At 35.2% G+C, this 17,266-nt stretch overlaps 1 protein-coding gene across 1 annotated transcript in view; it reads left to right on the plus strand.

The window, feature by feature from the left end:
* The window catches only part of DNAJC1 (DnaJ heat shock protein family (Hsp40) member C1), a 188,694-nt gene that overhangs the window by 96,345 nt on the left and 75,083 nt on the right, over positions 1-17,266 (plus strand). The window contains exon 8 of the mRNA XM_023632108.2: positions 5,865-6,028. Coding sequence (XP_023487876.1) covers positions 5,865-6,028 — 164 coding nt within the window. The remainder of the gene's footprint in view (positions 1-5,864; positions 6,029-17,266) is intronic.

Below are 17,266 nucleotides of genomic sequence, written 5' to 3' on the forward strand. Positions count from 1 at the left end.
GATTATTCAGAAGTTACGTTGTTTACTTTGCAAGTATTTGAGGATTTTCCTTTTATCTTTCTGTTATTGATTTCTAGTTTGATTCCATTTTCATCAGAAAGCCCATTCTGTATAATTTCAATTCATTTAAATTTGTTGAAGTGTGTTTTATGATCCACGATATGGTCCATGTTAGTATATGTTCCATGGGCATCTGAAAAGAATGTGTGTTCTGTTGTTGAATGGAACATTCTATAAATATAAATTAAATCCAGTTGGTTGATGGTGTTGTTGAATTCTTCTATATCCTTGCTGATTTTGTTTAGTTATCCTATCAGTTGTTGAGAGAGGGATGTTGAAGTCTTTGACCGTAATTGTGAATTTGTTTATTTCTCCTTTTAGGTCCATTGTTTTTTGTGTCCTGTAGTTTGCAGCTCTGTTGTTTGGTGCATACATACACATTTAGGATTGTTATGTCTTATTGGTGGCTTGACCTTTCTTATCATTATATAATCTCTCTCTCTTTCCCTGGTAATTTTCTTTGCTCTGAAGTCTACTTTACCTGATATTAATATAGCTACTCCTGCTTTCTTTTGATTAATGTTTGTACGGTATATCTTTCTCAATTTATTTGCTTTCAAACACCATATTGTTATATTTGAAATGAGTTTCTTATAGGTAGCATATATGTAGGTCATGACTTTTCATCCACTGTACCAATCTCTTTTAATTGGTGTATTTAGACCATTTTATTTAATGTAATTATTGATATGTTAGGGTTTGTCTGCCATTTTATTTTTTGTTTTCTATTCTTTCTGTTTTTTATTTGTCTGTTTTCTTCTTCTTGCTTTCCTGTTGATTACTTGAATATTTTTTTAGAATTCCATTTGGGTTTATCTATTGTAGTTTGTTTAGTATATCACTTTGTATAGCTTTTTTCATCAGGCTTTAGGTATTATGTTACATATACATAACATATCACAATCTACTGGTGTTAACAACATACCATTTCAAGTGATGTATAGAAACATTACCTCCCTTCACATCCCTTTACCTCTCCCAGTTATAGTTGTCTTCAAGATTTTCTCTACATACATTGAATGTTATAATTTTGATTCAGCTGTCAAACGTAACTTAGAAAACTCAAGAGGAGCTGGAAAATCTATTGTATTTACTCATATTTTTACTCTTTCTCTTGTTCTTTCTTTCTTCCCATTGTTTTAAGATTTTTTCCTTTTATGATTTCCTCTCTGTTTAGAGAACATCCTGTAGCCATTATTACCAGATAGGTCTGCTGGTAACAAATTCTCTTAGTATTTCTTCATCTGCAGATGTCTTGGTTTCCCTTTTATTCCTGAAGGATACTTTTACTGGATATAGAAGTTTGAGTTGACAGTTCTTTTCTTTCAGCACTTGAAAAATGTTGTGCCACTTCCTTTTGGTCTACCTGTTTTTTGATGCAAAATATACTGTAATTTGAATTGTTTTTCCACTACAGGTAAGGTCTCATGTTTCTCTTGCTACTTTTAAGATATTTTTCTTCTTTATTTTTCAAAAGTTTGACTCTGACAATCTTGGCATGGAAGTCTTGGGATTTATCTTGTTTGGGATTCACTCAGCTTCTTGAATGTATAGGTTTATGTCTTTTGCCAACTTTGGCAAGCTTTCAGGCATTATTTCTTTGAATACTCTTTCAGCCCTACCCTCTTTTTCTCTTTTAGGAATTTTGTGACATATATGACATATATGGTAGATCTTTTGTTATAGTTCCCAAAGTCCCCACGGCTCTGATCATCTTTTTTTTCAATCTGTTTTCTCTGTGTTTCCAGATTGGGCAAATTCTGATTCTGTTTTTACCTGCACAGATTCTTTTCCCTGTCTGCTCCCTTTTTCTGTTGAGCCCTCATTCATTAGGTTTTTAATTTTAGCTATTATACTTTTCAGTTCTGATACTTTCATTTGGTTCTTCTGTATATCTTCTGTTTCTTTGCTCTTTACTTTATTTCTTCATTTGCTTTAAGAATGTTTATTATTGCGTGTCAAACCATTTTTATATGGCTGCTTTAAAATCCTAGTCAGATGATTTGGATATCTCTTTCATCTTGTTGGCGTCTGTTGATTATCTTTTTCATTCAAATTGAGATGTTCTTGGTATGGTGAGTGATTTTTTATTAAAACTTGGACATTAGGGTATTATGTTATAAGACTCTGGATCTTATTTAAATCTTCTGTTTTACGTGATGTTCTCTGACAAAGCTTTAGCAGTGAAAGGGGAGTGTCACTGTCTAGTTATGGTCAGGTGGGGGTAGAAGTCCAGGTTCCCTTCATGACCTGTATTACAGCTGAGGGGGAAGGTGGCTGGGAATCCTCTCTGGGTTGGGTGGGTGTGGGTGTTCCTGCTTGCCAGTAGGCCTCCACTAATAAGACCCTGGCTGTGATAAGCAAGAATGCCTATTTATACGCCCCACCTGGCCTCTACTGTTACTGTAGAGAGATGCCTCATTAGTGCTGGGCACTTGTGAAAGCCCTGACTGTCCTCTAGGCTTCCTTCAAAACCACCCTGGCAGGGACAAAGAGGGACACCTCATTATCTCTGGGTCGATGTGGAAATCCAGGCTCCCACTTGCTCTCTCCTGACCTCACAGGGGAAGGAGGATCCTCATTACCTCTTAGTAGGGATGAAAGTCTGGCTTCCTATGCAGCCTTCTCCCATATCACCCTGGTGGGAAGATTGGAGTGCCTCATTACAGCCTTACAATGGCAGAAGGCTAGGATTCCCATTAGCTTTCACTGACATGGGAGAGGAGTGTGGTCACAGTTTTTTCTGTCTTGATTGCCTAAAGTAGATCAGTTGCTATCTAAAAATTTTGTCTTTCTGTTCTGTCGCTTTTCTGGTCCCTTGGCTGGAGAAAGAAGTTGTTTGTTTTGTTGTTGTTGTTATTGTGTGTCTGTGCCTGTTAGTGTTTCTGAGTTAGCGGCTTCTCTAGCACCTAGTTTGGGATATATGAGGCCACAAGAAAACCCAGAGAACTTACCACCTTGGTTGTTCATTGGATCCTGCCATACCTAGCTGGTCTGTCTCCTTCTCTCCGAGATCCAGATTCTTCTTGTGTTTGTTTCATATATAACATTTAGGATTTTCAGTTTTTCTTAGTGAGAGAACTATGGAAAAGTACTTCTACTCCATTTTTCCAGAAGTGGAAGCTTTGTATTACTTTTTTTAAGTGATTTTTAAAATGCTTATTTAAAAAGACATCAAACACCTAAATGTGATGAAACATCCCAGAAATAAATACAAACAACCAGATTTATTTGCTTCTTGTTTATAACTGAGTTTCTATAAACAGCAAAAATTAGTACTGATGAGATGGTTTCTGGCTAATGTGTGTTTTCCCTTAGCAGTGCTTTATTATTCAAAACAAATTGAGAGGAGCTGAGTAATGTGACAGACTTGATAAGGAGTCAGTTATATGACTTCTTCCTCTTTTCTGAAAAGTAGTTTTGAAAAACAAAAACCTGGCCTCCTATTTGGGCTTATGGTCACGCTGTATTAGATTTCTGATAACTTTATATTATACTCACATCATTTAAGTTACTAATTTCCACTATGGTATCAGGGTTTTTTCCCCAAGTCACCATCTCAAAAGCCTGAAAGTGTAAAGATCTTGAACAATATAAGGTGAAATATCGTAATATATATTACTAATATATATTATGTATGGTAATATATAAGGTAAATATAGAGACCATTTATTTTCTAGTTAGGGTAATGTCCTTTTTAACTAGAACTGTTCCCACAGCACTATACTCTTAATGTACATTATTTATTATTTTTTTTTTACATTTCACGAATCCCTTTAATGTCTTGCTTATTAGAACACAGCTCAATTCTCATATGTATTTCTGTGCTCAATCTGTTGCAATAGGCTGTTTTGATTGAAGCATATGAAGAAAATTCAGCCTCACATAGACTTGCAGTTAGAAAAGGGTGCAATACTTTATTAGCCTTTACAGGCAACTGTGGATTATTTTTTGCCAGTACGTCAGAACTTGAAAAGTAATAGTTTTTTGAAGATGAGTTGCAAAGCAAAATCTGAAGCCATATCAATGAGTTTTTCTTACACTAATTACTTTAAAATTTATTGGCCTATTTTGCACTTTGAATGGATCTTTTACCCATGTGTAATTTTGTTAAATTATACATTGGTCACTTGGAAAATTTTAGTACACTGAATTAAGCAGCTCTCCTTAATGTTGATATGCTATCAAAAATTACATTTGTTAATATCACTACCAATGTCATCATAAGAAAGAAGTTTTAAAGCCCACTGTGGCAGATAAAGTTTTGCAAAATTCTGATTTTCACCTGAAAGTTCAAGTATTGTCATTGGCAACAAAGAATATCAATTGATTTCTTGAAGTTTGTACATTATTTTTGACCATTTTTTTCTATTGGGCTGCTTATCCTCTTGTCAATTTATAAAATCTCTTTATGTATTCTACGTATCAGTCTTCTGTTTGTACTCTGAATTGTAGACGTTCTGTCCAAATCTGTTATTTCTCTCTTCATTTGTTTATTCTATCTTTTATCTTTTTTTAATAGCATCTGGGTTTTCAGTCTCAGATAAGATTTCCTCATCCTTTAAATTGTACAGGTAGTTTTTTAGATTTCATTTTACATGATTTTTATTCTTTTGCTTTTTAGGGTCAAATATCTTATCTGACCAAGATTTATTGTAAATGGTGTAAGATTTTGTCCAGTTTTCTTTCAAATGGATAGCCAGTTGTGCCAGCATCATGTATTAACTCCTTTTCCCACTGAATTGAAACATTTATGGATTCTCTATTCTCTTCTGGGAATTTGCCTATTCATATGCCAATATCATAATTTTATTACACTGGCATTATAGTATTTGCAAACACCCACACACAGACAGGATGATAAAGATGTGGTTATAAGGCTGGGATGGTGGGTTGACAATAGTAATTAAGAATGGAGTTGCTTCTCAATGTTAACTCTCTAATCAAAATAGGATTTAATGAAGAGGCCACTTGATAGTCATCTATTGATAACAACCTCTGATGCTGCCAGATTACGTTTTGCCTTTGTCAAATATTGAAAAGATGAATATATACCATTTATTAAGAGCCAATTTTGTGCCAAGTAGTATGTTAGGGGATATATAATTTTCCTCATGTCAACTTTATAAGGTTAGATTTAGCTCTCTTTTACAAATGAGAAAATGGACGTTTGTTCTCAGGGCTGAGTTACTTGCCCAATATTATTTAACTATTAGATTGTAAGGGTAAGATTGAAACGCTAATGACCAGGCTGTTTCCATTGTGCCAGAATGAAATGTTTCATAAAAAATACTTTGAAAACTAAAGATGTATACAAACTGATATGGTGGTTTTATCATAATCATCATCTGATCATGAGTTTTATTTAAAAACGATGCAGTGAGGGGGCTGGCTCTGTGGCCGAGTGGTTAGATTCACACTCTCTGCTTCGGCAGCCCAGGGTTTTCCCAGTTCAGATCCCAGGTGTGGACCTAGCACTGCTCATCAAGCCATGCTGAGGTGGTGTCCCACATAGTACAACCAGAAGGACCTACAACTAGAATATACAACTATGTACTGGGGGCTTTATGGAGAAGAAGAAGAAAAAGGAAGATTGGCAACACATGTTCGCTCAGGTGCCAATCTTAAAAAAAAATGCAGTGGATAATGCACAATAAAACTTAGCAGCTAACTATTTATAGCAAAGCAATTCTATTTTGATGAAAGAACAATATTTATGTGTTCTTTCAAGATATGGTCTATGAATAAAATTTTAGAAATTCTCTTTATTCTTTTATTAATTGGTTCTTTTAAACATTTTTTAGAGCAGAAGAAAGTTAAAGTAAAAAAACCAAAACCTGAATTTCCTGTATATACGCCTTTAGAAAGTGCCTATATTCAGTCTTATGATCATGGAACTTCTATAGAAGAAATTGAGGAACAAATGGATGATTGGCTGGAAAACAGGAACAGATCACAGAAAAAACAGGTAAATAAACTTTAAAAAATGTGTCTGATTGAGTAAAATACATACAGAAAAGTGCATAAAGTATACCGCTCAGTGAACTGTCATAAAGTGAACCAAGTTAACCATTGCCAAGATCAAGAAATAGAACGTTGCCAACGTCCAGAAGCCTCATTCATGCTTGCTCTTGGTTACTCCCTTTCTTTTCTTCCACAAGGATAAAGATTATCCTGACTTCTAACACCGTAGATTAGTTTTACCTGCTATTTGAGGTTTATAAATGGAATCGTCCTGTCTTAGTGCCTTCGGGCTGCTATAACAAAAATGTAATATGGTGGGTGGCTTAAACAAACATTTATTTCTCACACTTCTGATTATTGGCAAATCCAAGATCAAGATGCCAGCAGATGTGATGTCTGATGAGGGCCTTCCTCCTAGTTCATAGACAGCAGCCTTCTTGCTGTGTCCTCACATGGCGGAAGAGGTGAGAGAGCTCTCTGGGGTCTCTTTTAAAAGCTGACTAATCCCATTTTTGAGGGCTCCACCCTTGTGATCTAATCATCTCCCAAAGGCCCCCACCTCCTAATACCATCGCATTGGGGGTTAGGATTTCAACATATGGGTTTGGGTGGGGGGTTGGGGCACATAAATGTTCAGTCTGTAGCACATCCCATATGTACTCTTTTGCATCTGCTTTCCTCTATTCAATATTATATTTGTGAGATTTGTCCATTATTGTGTGTAACAGTTTGTTCATTTCCATTGCTATATAACAGTCCATTTAGAAATACGGCATAATTTATTTTTGTTGGAGATGTGTGTTGTTTCCAGTTTTCAGCTATAATGAGTAATTTTCCTGTGACCATTATTGTACTTTTAGTACACATATGTGTAAATTTATTTTTCTGGAGTTAAGTTGCAGGGTCAACTTCAGTAAGTATTTCTAAACAGTTCTTTTTTTTTTTTAATGTTTGCATCAATTTATACTGTAGTAGCAGGATTTGAAAATTCCGGTTACTCTATATCTTTGCCAACACTCGGTCAAGTCTTCTGTATTTTGACCATTCTGGTAGGTGTGTGGGGATATCTGCGTATGGTTTAATTTTCGTATTCTTTGGTGAATAAGATTGAACCCCTTTTCCTATGTTTATTGGACACTGATATCCTCCTACGTGAAGTGCCTTTTCAAGCTTGTTTTTATTGTGTTGCCTGTGTTTTTTCATACTGATTTGTAAAGAATTCTTTATATATTTCAGAAATGAGTCTTTGGCACATATTTTCTCCCACTCTGGCTTGCCTTTTCACTCTCTTAATGGTGTCCAGAGTTACTAATTTTAATCATCCATCTTTTCCTTTCCCTTATTTGGTGTTTTTTGTGTTGTGTTCAAGAAATATTTTCCCACCTCAAAGTCCTAAAGATATTTCCAAATCCTTCTGGAAGCTTTAATATTCTACTTTTTACATTTAGATCAGTAATCCCCTAGAATTGATTTTTGTGTTTGGTGTGAAGTAATGATCAAGTTTAATTTTTTTTTCAAAAGGTTTCCAGACCAATTGGCCCAAGACCAATTAGTGAAAAGACTGCTTCCTACAGTTCTAAAAATGCCACCTTTATCATGAAACAAGTGTCCATAACTGTGTGGGTCTGTTTTCAGACTTTCTGCTTGGTTTCCTTAATCTACTTGTCCATCCTTGTGCTGATGCCACATGATCTTAATTACCGTAGCTTCTTAATAGGTATCTGGTACAGTAATTTTCCAGCTTTGTTTTCCTTCTCTAAGATTGCACTTTACATTTTCATATAAATTTTAAAAGTATCTTGTCATTTTCCACAAATTATTCAACTGAGATATTCAAATAGGATTACATTGAATATGCAGATCAATTTTGGAAGAATTGCCATCCAGACAGCATTGACTGTACAACCCATGAATAAATCCATTCTTTCAAAAATTTGTTTTAAATAATGCGTTGCAGCTTTTTTGTGTGTATTGCACATTTTTTCTTGTACTGGGTATTTTCTGGGTACTTAGTGTTTTTAGATAATATTGTATGTGATATTGTTTCTTAAATTTCACTTCCTAATTACATTTGATATATAGAAATACAGTTGTTTTTTGTATAATGACCTTGTATCCAGCAACCTTGCTAAATTTTTTAAATTCTAATAATTTCTCTGAATATTATATACTTTTTTTCTTTTGTGCTGATAAAGAACCCCATACACATATACTAGAAGTGATGGTAATAAGTATCCTTGTTTCATTTCCAATCTCAGTAAAAGCTTTAATCATTGGAATTTTTTATTTCATCATTAACCTTATTTATTAAATTTTTATCATTTCACTATTAAGTATGACATATGCTATAGGCTTTTTATAGCATTTTTATTGAGATGTACTTCACATAACATAAAATTCATCATTTAAGAGTGCACACTTCAGTGGCTTTAGTGTATTGACCATGTTGTGCAACCATCACTGCTTTCTAATATGAGAAGTTTCCTCACACCAAAAAAATAAACAACCTTCACTTGTTAGCAGTTACTCTGATTCTCTACTCTTCCCTTCCCTGACAACCACTAACCTACTTTTTGTCTCTATGGATTTCCTATTCTAGACATTTCATGTAATTTGAATCATGGAATATGTGGCCTTTTGTGTTTGGCTTAGCATAATATTTTCAAGGTTTATCCATGTTGTTGTATTTAACAGTACTTCATTTCTCTTATGGCTGAATAATATTTCGTTATATGGATCTATTTCATACTCTTTATTCATTCATCAACTAATGGACATTTGGTTTGATTCTTCTTTTGGGCTGCCATAAATAAAGATGCTATGAATATTCACATACAAGTCTTTCTGCAGACATATGTTTTGTAGTTTCTCTGTGGATTATAATTAATATCTTAATTTATAATAATCTAGTTAGGATTAATGCCAGTTTAGTTTCACTAGTGTACAAAAACTTTCCCCCTTGTAATCTATTATTGTCAGAGATTAAAGCTTTATATATTTGTGCCTGTCAACCTAGATTTGTTATTATTGCTTTATACAGCTGTCTTTTAATGAGATAAAAAAAGAAAAGGAATTACAAAAAAAAATACATTTGTATTGTCTTTTATATTTACCTGTGTACTTACCTTTCCTGGTGTTTATTCCTTCATATGCCATTGAGTTACTGTCTAACGTCCCTTCATTTCATTCTGAAGGACTTCCTTTAGCAGTTATAGGCCCAGACTGCTAGCAACAAATGCTCTCACTTTTTGTTTATCTGGGAATGTCTTGATTTCTCCTTCATTTTTGAAGCATAGTTTTGCCTAATAAATAATTTTGGGTTGACTTTTTTCTTTCAGCACTTTGAATACATCATCCCACTACCTTCTGACCTCCATTGTTTCTGATTAGAAATCAGATGTTAATCTTATTGAGGATCCCTTGTAAATGATGAGTTGCTTCCCCTTTCCTTTTTTCAAGATTCTCTCTTTGTCTTTAGCTTTGGACAGTTTGATTATGATGTATGTATTTATGGATCTCTTTGATCTTATCCTTTTAGAGTTCATTGAGCTTCAAATTTGAGAAATATTTGACCTTCCTTCTTCAAATATTCTCTCTTTCTCTTTCCCCCATCACTCATCCTTCCTCTCTTTTCCTCCTTCTCATCACTTGCATTATGCATATGCTGATATGCTCGATGTATCCCACAGGCTTCTGAGGTTTTGGTTATTGTTCTTCATTCTCTTTTCTTTCTGTTCCTCAGACCAGATCATCTCAACGAATCTGCCTTTAAGTTTGCTGATTCTTTCTTTTACCTGTTTAAATCTGCTCTCGAGCCCCTCTAGTGAAATTTTCATTTATTACACTTTTCAACCTCAGAATTTCTATTTTATTCCTTTTATGAATTTTTATCTGTTTATAGATGTTCTCAATTACGTAACACGTTGTTCTCATACTTTCCTTTAGTTCTTTAAACATGATTTCCTTCAGTTTGTTGACATATTTAAAATAGCTGATTTAAAACTTTTGTCTGGAAAGTCCATTGTCTGGTCTTCCTCGGGCAGTTTCTATTTATTTATTTTTCCTTTGTATGGACCATACTATATTGTTTCTTTGAAGGCCTTGTAATTGTTGTTGTTGTTGAAGACTGGCTATTGTGAATATTATAAATTAGCATCTCTGGAAATCAGATTCTCTTCTCTTTCCAGGATTTGTTGTTATGTTGGACTTATTGTACTTTTTTGTTTGTTAGTGACTTTTATGAACTAATTCTATAAACTTTCTGGGGGTTTTTGTTATATATGGCCACTGAAGTCCCTGTTTGATTAGCTTAGCGATCATCTAATAATTAGACAGAGATTTTCTTAAATGCTTGGAGCCGAAAATTCTTCCAGTCTTTGCCATGGACTCTGTGTATGTGTTGGGACTCACCTTCCATACTCAGAAAGACAGTTTGCAGCTCTGCCTTAGCCTTCTCTTTCTGCTTGCAAAGGGCCTCAAGCTCAGCAGCAGGTGAGAACTTAGTTCCCTCTCAGGTCTTTTTTGAGCATGCTCACAGCCCTGGGCACGTATGTGACCTACATCCAGAAATGCGAGAGCATCTCGTTTGTCAGCCTTTCTTCCCAAGCTTTTTGATTAATCTATTGTTTGCCCAACTGTTTTCTGTCACTTAAGGCAGCAGTGGCTAAGATACAGTAGTCCCCCCTTATCCACGGTTTCACTTTCCAAAGTTTGTTACCTGTGGTCAACCACAGCCTGAAGATATTCAATGGAAAAGTCCAGGAATAAACAATTCAAGTTTTAAATTGCGTGCCGTTCTGAGTAGTGTAATAAAATCTTGCACTGTCCCACTTCGTCCTGCCCAGGACATAAATCATCCCTTTGTCAGCATAGTCACACTATGTATGCTACCTGCCCGTTAGTCACTTAGTAGCTAGCTGCCTCAGTTATCACATCAACTGTTGCAGTGTCACAGTGCTTGTGTTCAAGTAACCCTTATTTACTTAATAATGGCCCCAAAGCATGAGTAGTGATGCTAGCAATTAGAATATGCCAAAGAGAAATTATTGTTGTTAATCTCTTACTATGCATAATTTATAATAAACTGTATCATAAGTATGTATGTATAGGAAAAAACGTAGAATATGTGGGGTTCAGTACTAGCCGTGGTTTCAGGCCTCACTGGGGGTTTTGGAATGTATCCTCCTCAGATAAGGGGGGATTACTGTGTGAGTCTGTAAAAGTTTCAACATATGCCCCTGGGGAAGCAGCTTTTACTTTAGCATTAGGCCAGTTTTGAGTTAGGGAAAATAGAGACAAGCCTTTTGAACTGGGATTCCAGGGAGCCACCAGACAGGTCAGAACACATAATTATAATTCTTTGCAAATTAGTTCATTCTGCTTCCTCCTGTATCAAGAATACAGCTGTTGTCACAGATAGTGCTGAGCTGTGGAACAGGAAATAGGACTGGGGTAAGTTAAAGTACCACAGAGTTCACTGCTGTTATCAAGAATCAGCTGTTTTTCTTGAATCCACATTATCCATGGTGCTGTAAGCCTTTGGTTAATTTCTCAGTTCAGAAAAAGTTGATTCTGATAGTTTGTTGCTTTTACAGAGAGGTGGAATTTGGAATTCTTTACTCTGGCGTTTTCATTAACATCACTCTAGGTGTTTTAAAAATCAAATTAAGTTCTCTTCCTAGTTTTGGTAAGAATTCTTATTTATTAGAAATGAATGTTGTCAAATGTTATCAAATACTTTTTTCTGCATCAATTAAGATGATTGCATGCTTTTTTACCTTTATTTTGTTAATGAGATGAATTACCGTGGTTGTTTTTCTCACATTAAACCCCTGTGCTTTCCTGGAATAAGTAACATTTTATTTGATTTGATTTGCTAATATTTTGTTTAGGATTTTTGCTTTTATGTTTGTGAGAGGGATTGGCCTGTGATTTTCTTTTCTTATAATACCTTTGTCAGGTTGGGTGTCAGTCATATGCTGGCCTTATAAAATACGGATTGTTTCTTCTTTTTTTTAATTTTTAATTTTGAAATAATTTTGGATTCATAAGAAGCTGCGAAGACAGTACAGAGATTTCCTATGTACCTTTCACTGAGTTTTCCCTAATGGTTACCTCTTATGTTAGTTACAATACAATTTCAAAACCGAGAAATTGACGTTAGTACAATGTCTGTGTATAGTTGTATGCCATCTTATCATGTGTAGATTTGTGTAACAACCACACTGCAATCAAGATAGAGAAATATTTAAAATATAGCACACAAATATACCACTCATGCTTCTTTGTATTCACACCCGTCCCCTCCCCTTCTCCTTAACCTCTGACAACTGCTGATTTATTTTCCCTCTAGCTTTGTCATTTTGAGAATGTTATATAAGTAGAATCATTGACTATGTGATCTCTTAAGATTGACTTCTTTTTTATGCCTTTTATTTTTCTTTCTTTTTAATGAGGTATAATTGACATATAACATTATATTAGTTTCAGGTGTACAACATGATGTGATATTTGTATATATTAAGAAATGATAACCACAATAAATGTAGTTAACGTTTGTCACCATACTGCTGCAATTTTTTGTGTGATAAGAACTTTTAAGATTTACTGTCCTAGCACCTTTCAAATATGCAATACAGTATTATTAACTGTAGTCAGCATGCTGTACATCACATGCCCATGACTTATTTACTTTATAACAGGAAGTTCGTGCCATTTGACCCCCTTCACTCATTTCACCCACTCACCACCCCCGCCCCACCTCTGGTAGACATCAATCTGTTCCTTTTATCTGTGAGTTTACTTGTTTTTGTTCTTGTTTTTTTTTTTAATTCCTGTAAAAAAAAAGGGAGATTGTAAGTGAAACCATACAGTATTTGTCTTTCTCCGTCTGACTTATTTCACTTAGCATAATGCCCTTAAGGTCCATCCATGGTATCACAAATGGCAAGATTTCCTTCTTTTTTTATGGATTAATAATATTCCCTTGTGTGTGTATGTATGTATCACATTTTCTTTATCCATTCATCCATCAATGGACATTTAGGTTTTTTCCATAACTTGGCTATTTTAAAAAATCCTGTGGTGATTGTGAGAGTGCATATATCTTTTCAAGTCAGTGTTTTAATTTTCTTCGAAAAAATACCCAGAAGTGGAATTGCTGGATCATATGGTAGTTCTGTTACCGCCTACAAACATAGGTTCTTTACCTGCCACACAACAGGGGCCAAATAAAAACTGGAACGCCAGGCTTATGGCAAGGAAAGGGTTTTTATTTCGGGTGACATCAGCCAGGAGATGACAGTGAGTCCTTAAATTTGTCCTGTTTTGTCTCCCTGAAAGAGGGGAGGCGGAGGTTTTAAAGGTTTGTGAGGAATGTGGCTGCTTGTAGTGGGTGGGGGGAGTCAGTGGCCTTGCTGGTCAGAGCTTTCCCACCAGCCTGCGTTAGGCCTTGGGAGGCTGTTTGCAGGGAGGAGGAGGAGATGATAAGGAACCCAGGTGGGTGACCTCAGCCTTTCGTCTCCACGGTGGATAGTGGATTCTGGAGCCAGGGAGCCAGGGAGTAGGCGGGGAAAGAGTGCTTTGGTTTTAACCCCATATGTGCTGGGTTTAATGTAGGGGAACTGATATCAGTTCCTGATATTGGCATCAGTTCTATTTTTAATTTTGGAGGGAACCTCCACACTGTTTTCCATAGTGGCTGCACCAGTTTACATTCTCACCAGCAGTGTGCAAGGTTTCCCTTTTCTCCACAGCCTCGCCAGCACTTGTTATTTCTCATCTTCTGGATAATAGCCATTCTAACAAGCTTGAGGTGATATCTCATTGTGGTTTTGATTTGTTTTTTCCTGATGACTAGTGATATAGAGCAACTTTTCATGTACCTGTTGACCATCTGTATATCTTCTTTGGAAAAATATCTGTTTAGGTCTTTTGCCCATTTTTTAATTGGGTTATTTGGGGGTTTTTTTGCTTTGAGCTATATGCGTACCTTGTATATTTTTAGATATTAATCCCTTACCAGATGTATCATTTGCAAATATTTTCTCCCATTCAATATGTTGCCTTTACATTTTGTTGATGGTTTCCTTTGCTGTGCAGAAGTTTTTTAGTTTGATGTAGTCCCACTTGTTTATTTTTGCTTTTGTTGCCTTTGTTTTTAGTGTCAAATCCAAAAAATTGTCACCAAGACTGATGTTAAGGAGGTTACTGCTTATGTTTACCTCTAGGAGTTTTATGGTTTCAGGTCTTACGTTCAAGTCTTTAATCCACTTTGAGTTGACTTTGTGTATGGTGTAAGATAGGGATGCAGTTTCATTCCTTTCATGTTATTGTCTAGTTTTCCCAACACCATTTATTCAAGAGATTGTCCTTTTCCCATTGTGTATTCTTGGCTTCTTTATCATGAATTAATTTACCATATATGTGTGGGTTTATTTTTGGGCTCTCTATTCTGCTCCATTGATCTGTGTGTCTCTTTTTGTGCCAGTGCCATACTGTTTTGATGATTATAGCTTTGTAATATAGTTTGAAACCAGGGAGCATGATGCCTCCAGCTTTGTTGTTCTTTCTAAAGATTGCTTTGGCTTTTTAGGGTCTTTTGTGGTTCCATAAAACTTTTAGGATTGTTTGTTATATTTCTGTGAAAAATGCTGTTGGAATTTTAACAGGGATTGAATTGAATCTGTAGATTGCTTTGGGTAGTATGGACGTTTTAAGAATATTAATTCTTGTCATGAGCATGGAAAATCTTTCCATTTATTCGTGTCTTCTTCAGTTTCTTTTATCAGTGTCTTATAATTTTCGGTGTACAAGTATTTCACCTCCTTGGTTAAATTTATTCTTAGGTATTTTATTCTTTTTGATGCATTGTAATTGGGATTGTTTTCTCAATTTCTCTTTTGGACAGCTTGTTATTGGTGTATAGGAATGCAATAATTTTTGTATGTTGATTTTGTACGCTGCAGCTTTACTAATTCATTGATTTTTAGGGTTTTTTTGCTTTTTTCTTTTTTAAAGATTGGCACCTGAGCTAACATCTGTTGCCAATCTTGTTTGGTTTCTTTTTCCCTCTTCTCCCCAGTACATAGTTGTATATTCTAGTTGTGAGTGCCTCTGTTCTGCTATGTGGGACACTGCCTCAGCATGGCCTGACGAGTGGTGCCATTTCTGCGCCTGGGATCCAAACTCATGAAACCCCGGGCCACCAAAGCAGAGCTCACAAACTTAACCACTCGGCCACAGGCTGGCCCCTCATTGATTTCTAAGTTTTTTGGTGGATTCTTTAGAGTTTTCTATATGTAATATTATGTCATCTGCAAAAGGTCACAGTTTTACTTCTTCCTTCCCAATTTGGATGTATTTCTTTCTTTTTCTTGCTTAATTGCTCTGACCAGGACTGCCAGTACTATGTTGAATAAAAGTGGTGAGAATGGGTGTCCTTGTCTTGCTCCTGATCTTAGAGAAAAGTTTTCGGCTTTTCACTGTTGAGTATGTTAGCTATGGGCTTGTCATATATGGTCTTTATTATGTTGAGGCATATTCTCTCTATACCCACTTTGTTGAGAGTTTTTATCATAAATGTATGTTGAATTTTGTCAAATGCTTTTTCTGCATCTACTGAGATAATCATAAAATTTTTATCCTTCATTTTGTTAATGTGGTGTATCACATTGATTGATTTGCAGTTGTTGAATTGTCCCTGCATCCTTTGAGTAAATTCTACTTGATCATGGTATATGATCCTTTTCATGTATGGTTGAACTCAATTTGCTAATATTTTTTTGAGGATTTTTGCATCTGTCTTCATCAGGGATATTAGCCTGTAATTAATATTTTCTTGTGGCATCCTCATCTGGTTTTGGTATCAGGGTAATGCTGGCCTTGTAAAATGAGTTCAGAATTGTTCTCTCCTCTCCTATTTTTTTAAGAGTTTGAGGAGGATTGTGTTAATTCTTGTTAAATGGTTGGTAGAATTCACCAGTGCAGCTGTCTGATCCTGGACTTTTGTTTGTTGAGGGATTTTTATTACTGATTCAATCTCTTTACTAGTAACTGGTCTGTTTGGCTTTTATATTTCTTTACAAATCAGTCTTGGTTGGTTGTATGTTTCTAGGAATTTATGCATTTCTTCTAGATTGTCCAATTTGTTGGCATATAACTGTTCATGGTAGTCTCTTATGATCCTTTGCATTTCTGTGGTATTAGTTGTAATGTCTCCTCTTTCATTTCTGATTTTGTTTATTGAGTCCTCTCTTTTTCTTAGTGAGTCTAGCTAAAGGATTGTCAGTTTTGTTTGTCTTTTCAAAGAACCAGCTCTTAGTTTCACTGACCTTTTCTATTGTCATTTAGTCTCTTCATTTATTTCCAATCTGGTCTGTGTTATTTCCTTCCTTCTACTAACTTTGGGCTTCATTTGTTCTTCTTTTTCTAGTTCCTAAAGGTGTGACATTAGGTTGTTATTCAAGATTTTTCTTGTTTCTTGATTCAGGCATTTATTGATGTGAACTTCCCTCTTAGAACTGCTTTTGCTGCATCCCATAAGTTTGGTATATTGTATTTCCATGTTCATTTGTCTCAAGATATTTTTTTATTTCTCTTTTGACTTCTTTGACCCATTGGTTGGTTGTTCAGTAGCATGTTGTTTAATCTCCATATATTGTGAATTTTCCAGTTTCCTTCTTGTAGTTGATTTATAATTTCATACCATTTCAGTAGGAAAAGGTGCTTAATGTGATTTCAGGCTTCTTAAATTTATTAAGACTTGTTTTGTGGCCTAACATATGATCTATCCTGGAGAATGTTCCATGTGCACTTGAGGAGAATATATATTCTCTTGCTTTTGGATGAGATGTTCTGTGTTTATCTGCTAACTTCCTCTGGTCTAACATACTAAGGTTGATGTTTCCTTATTGATTTTCTGTCTGGATGATCTAGCCATTGATGAAAATGAGATATTAAAGTCACCCACTATTATTGTATGCTGTCTATTTCTCCCTTTAGGTCTGTTAATATTTGCTTTATATAGATCTATCTTTATATATATTTGCTTTATGCACATAAGATCCATCCAAGTGTTTGAGAATATCAGTAGTTTTTTTCCTTTTTATTGCTGAATAATATTCCATGGTATGCATAAACTATAGTTTGTTGAATTATTCACTATTTAAGGACATTTTGATTGTTTCCAATTTTTTCCTGTTACAAATAAAGCTGCTAGAAACACAGTGTTTTGTGTGAGCAT

Source organism: Equus caballus, chromosome 29, assembly GCF_041296265.1.
Source record: "Equus caballus isolate H_3958 breed thoroughbred chromosome 29, TB-T2T, whole genome shotgun sequence".
Lineage (NCBI taxonomy): Eukaryota > Metazoa > Chordata > Mammalia > Perissodactyla > Equidae > Equus > Equus caballus.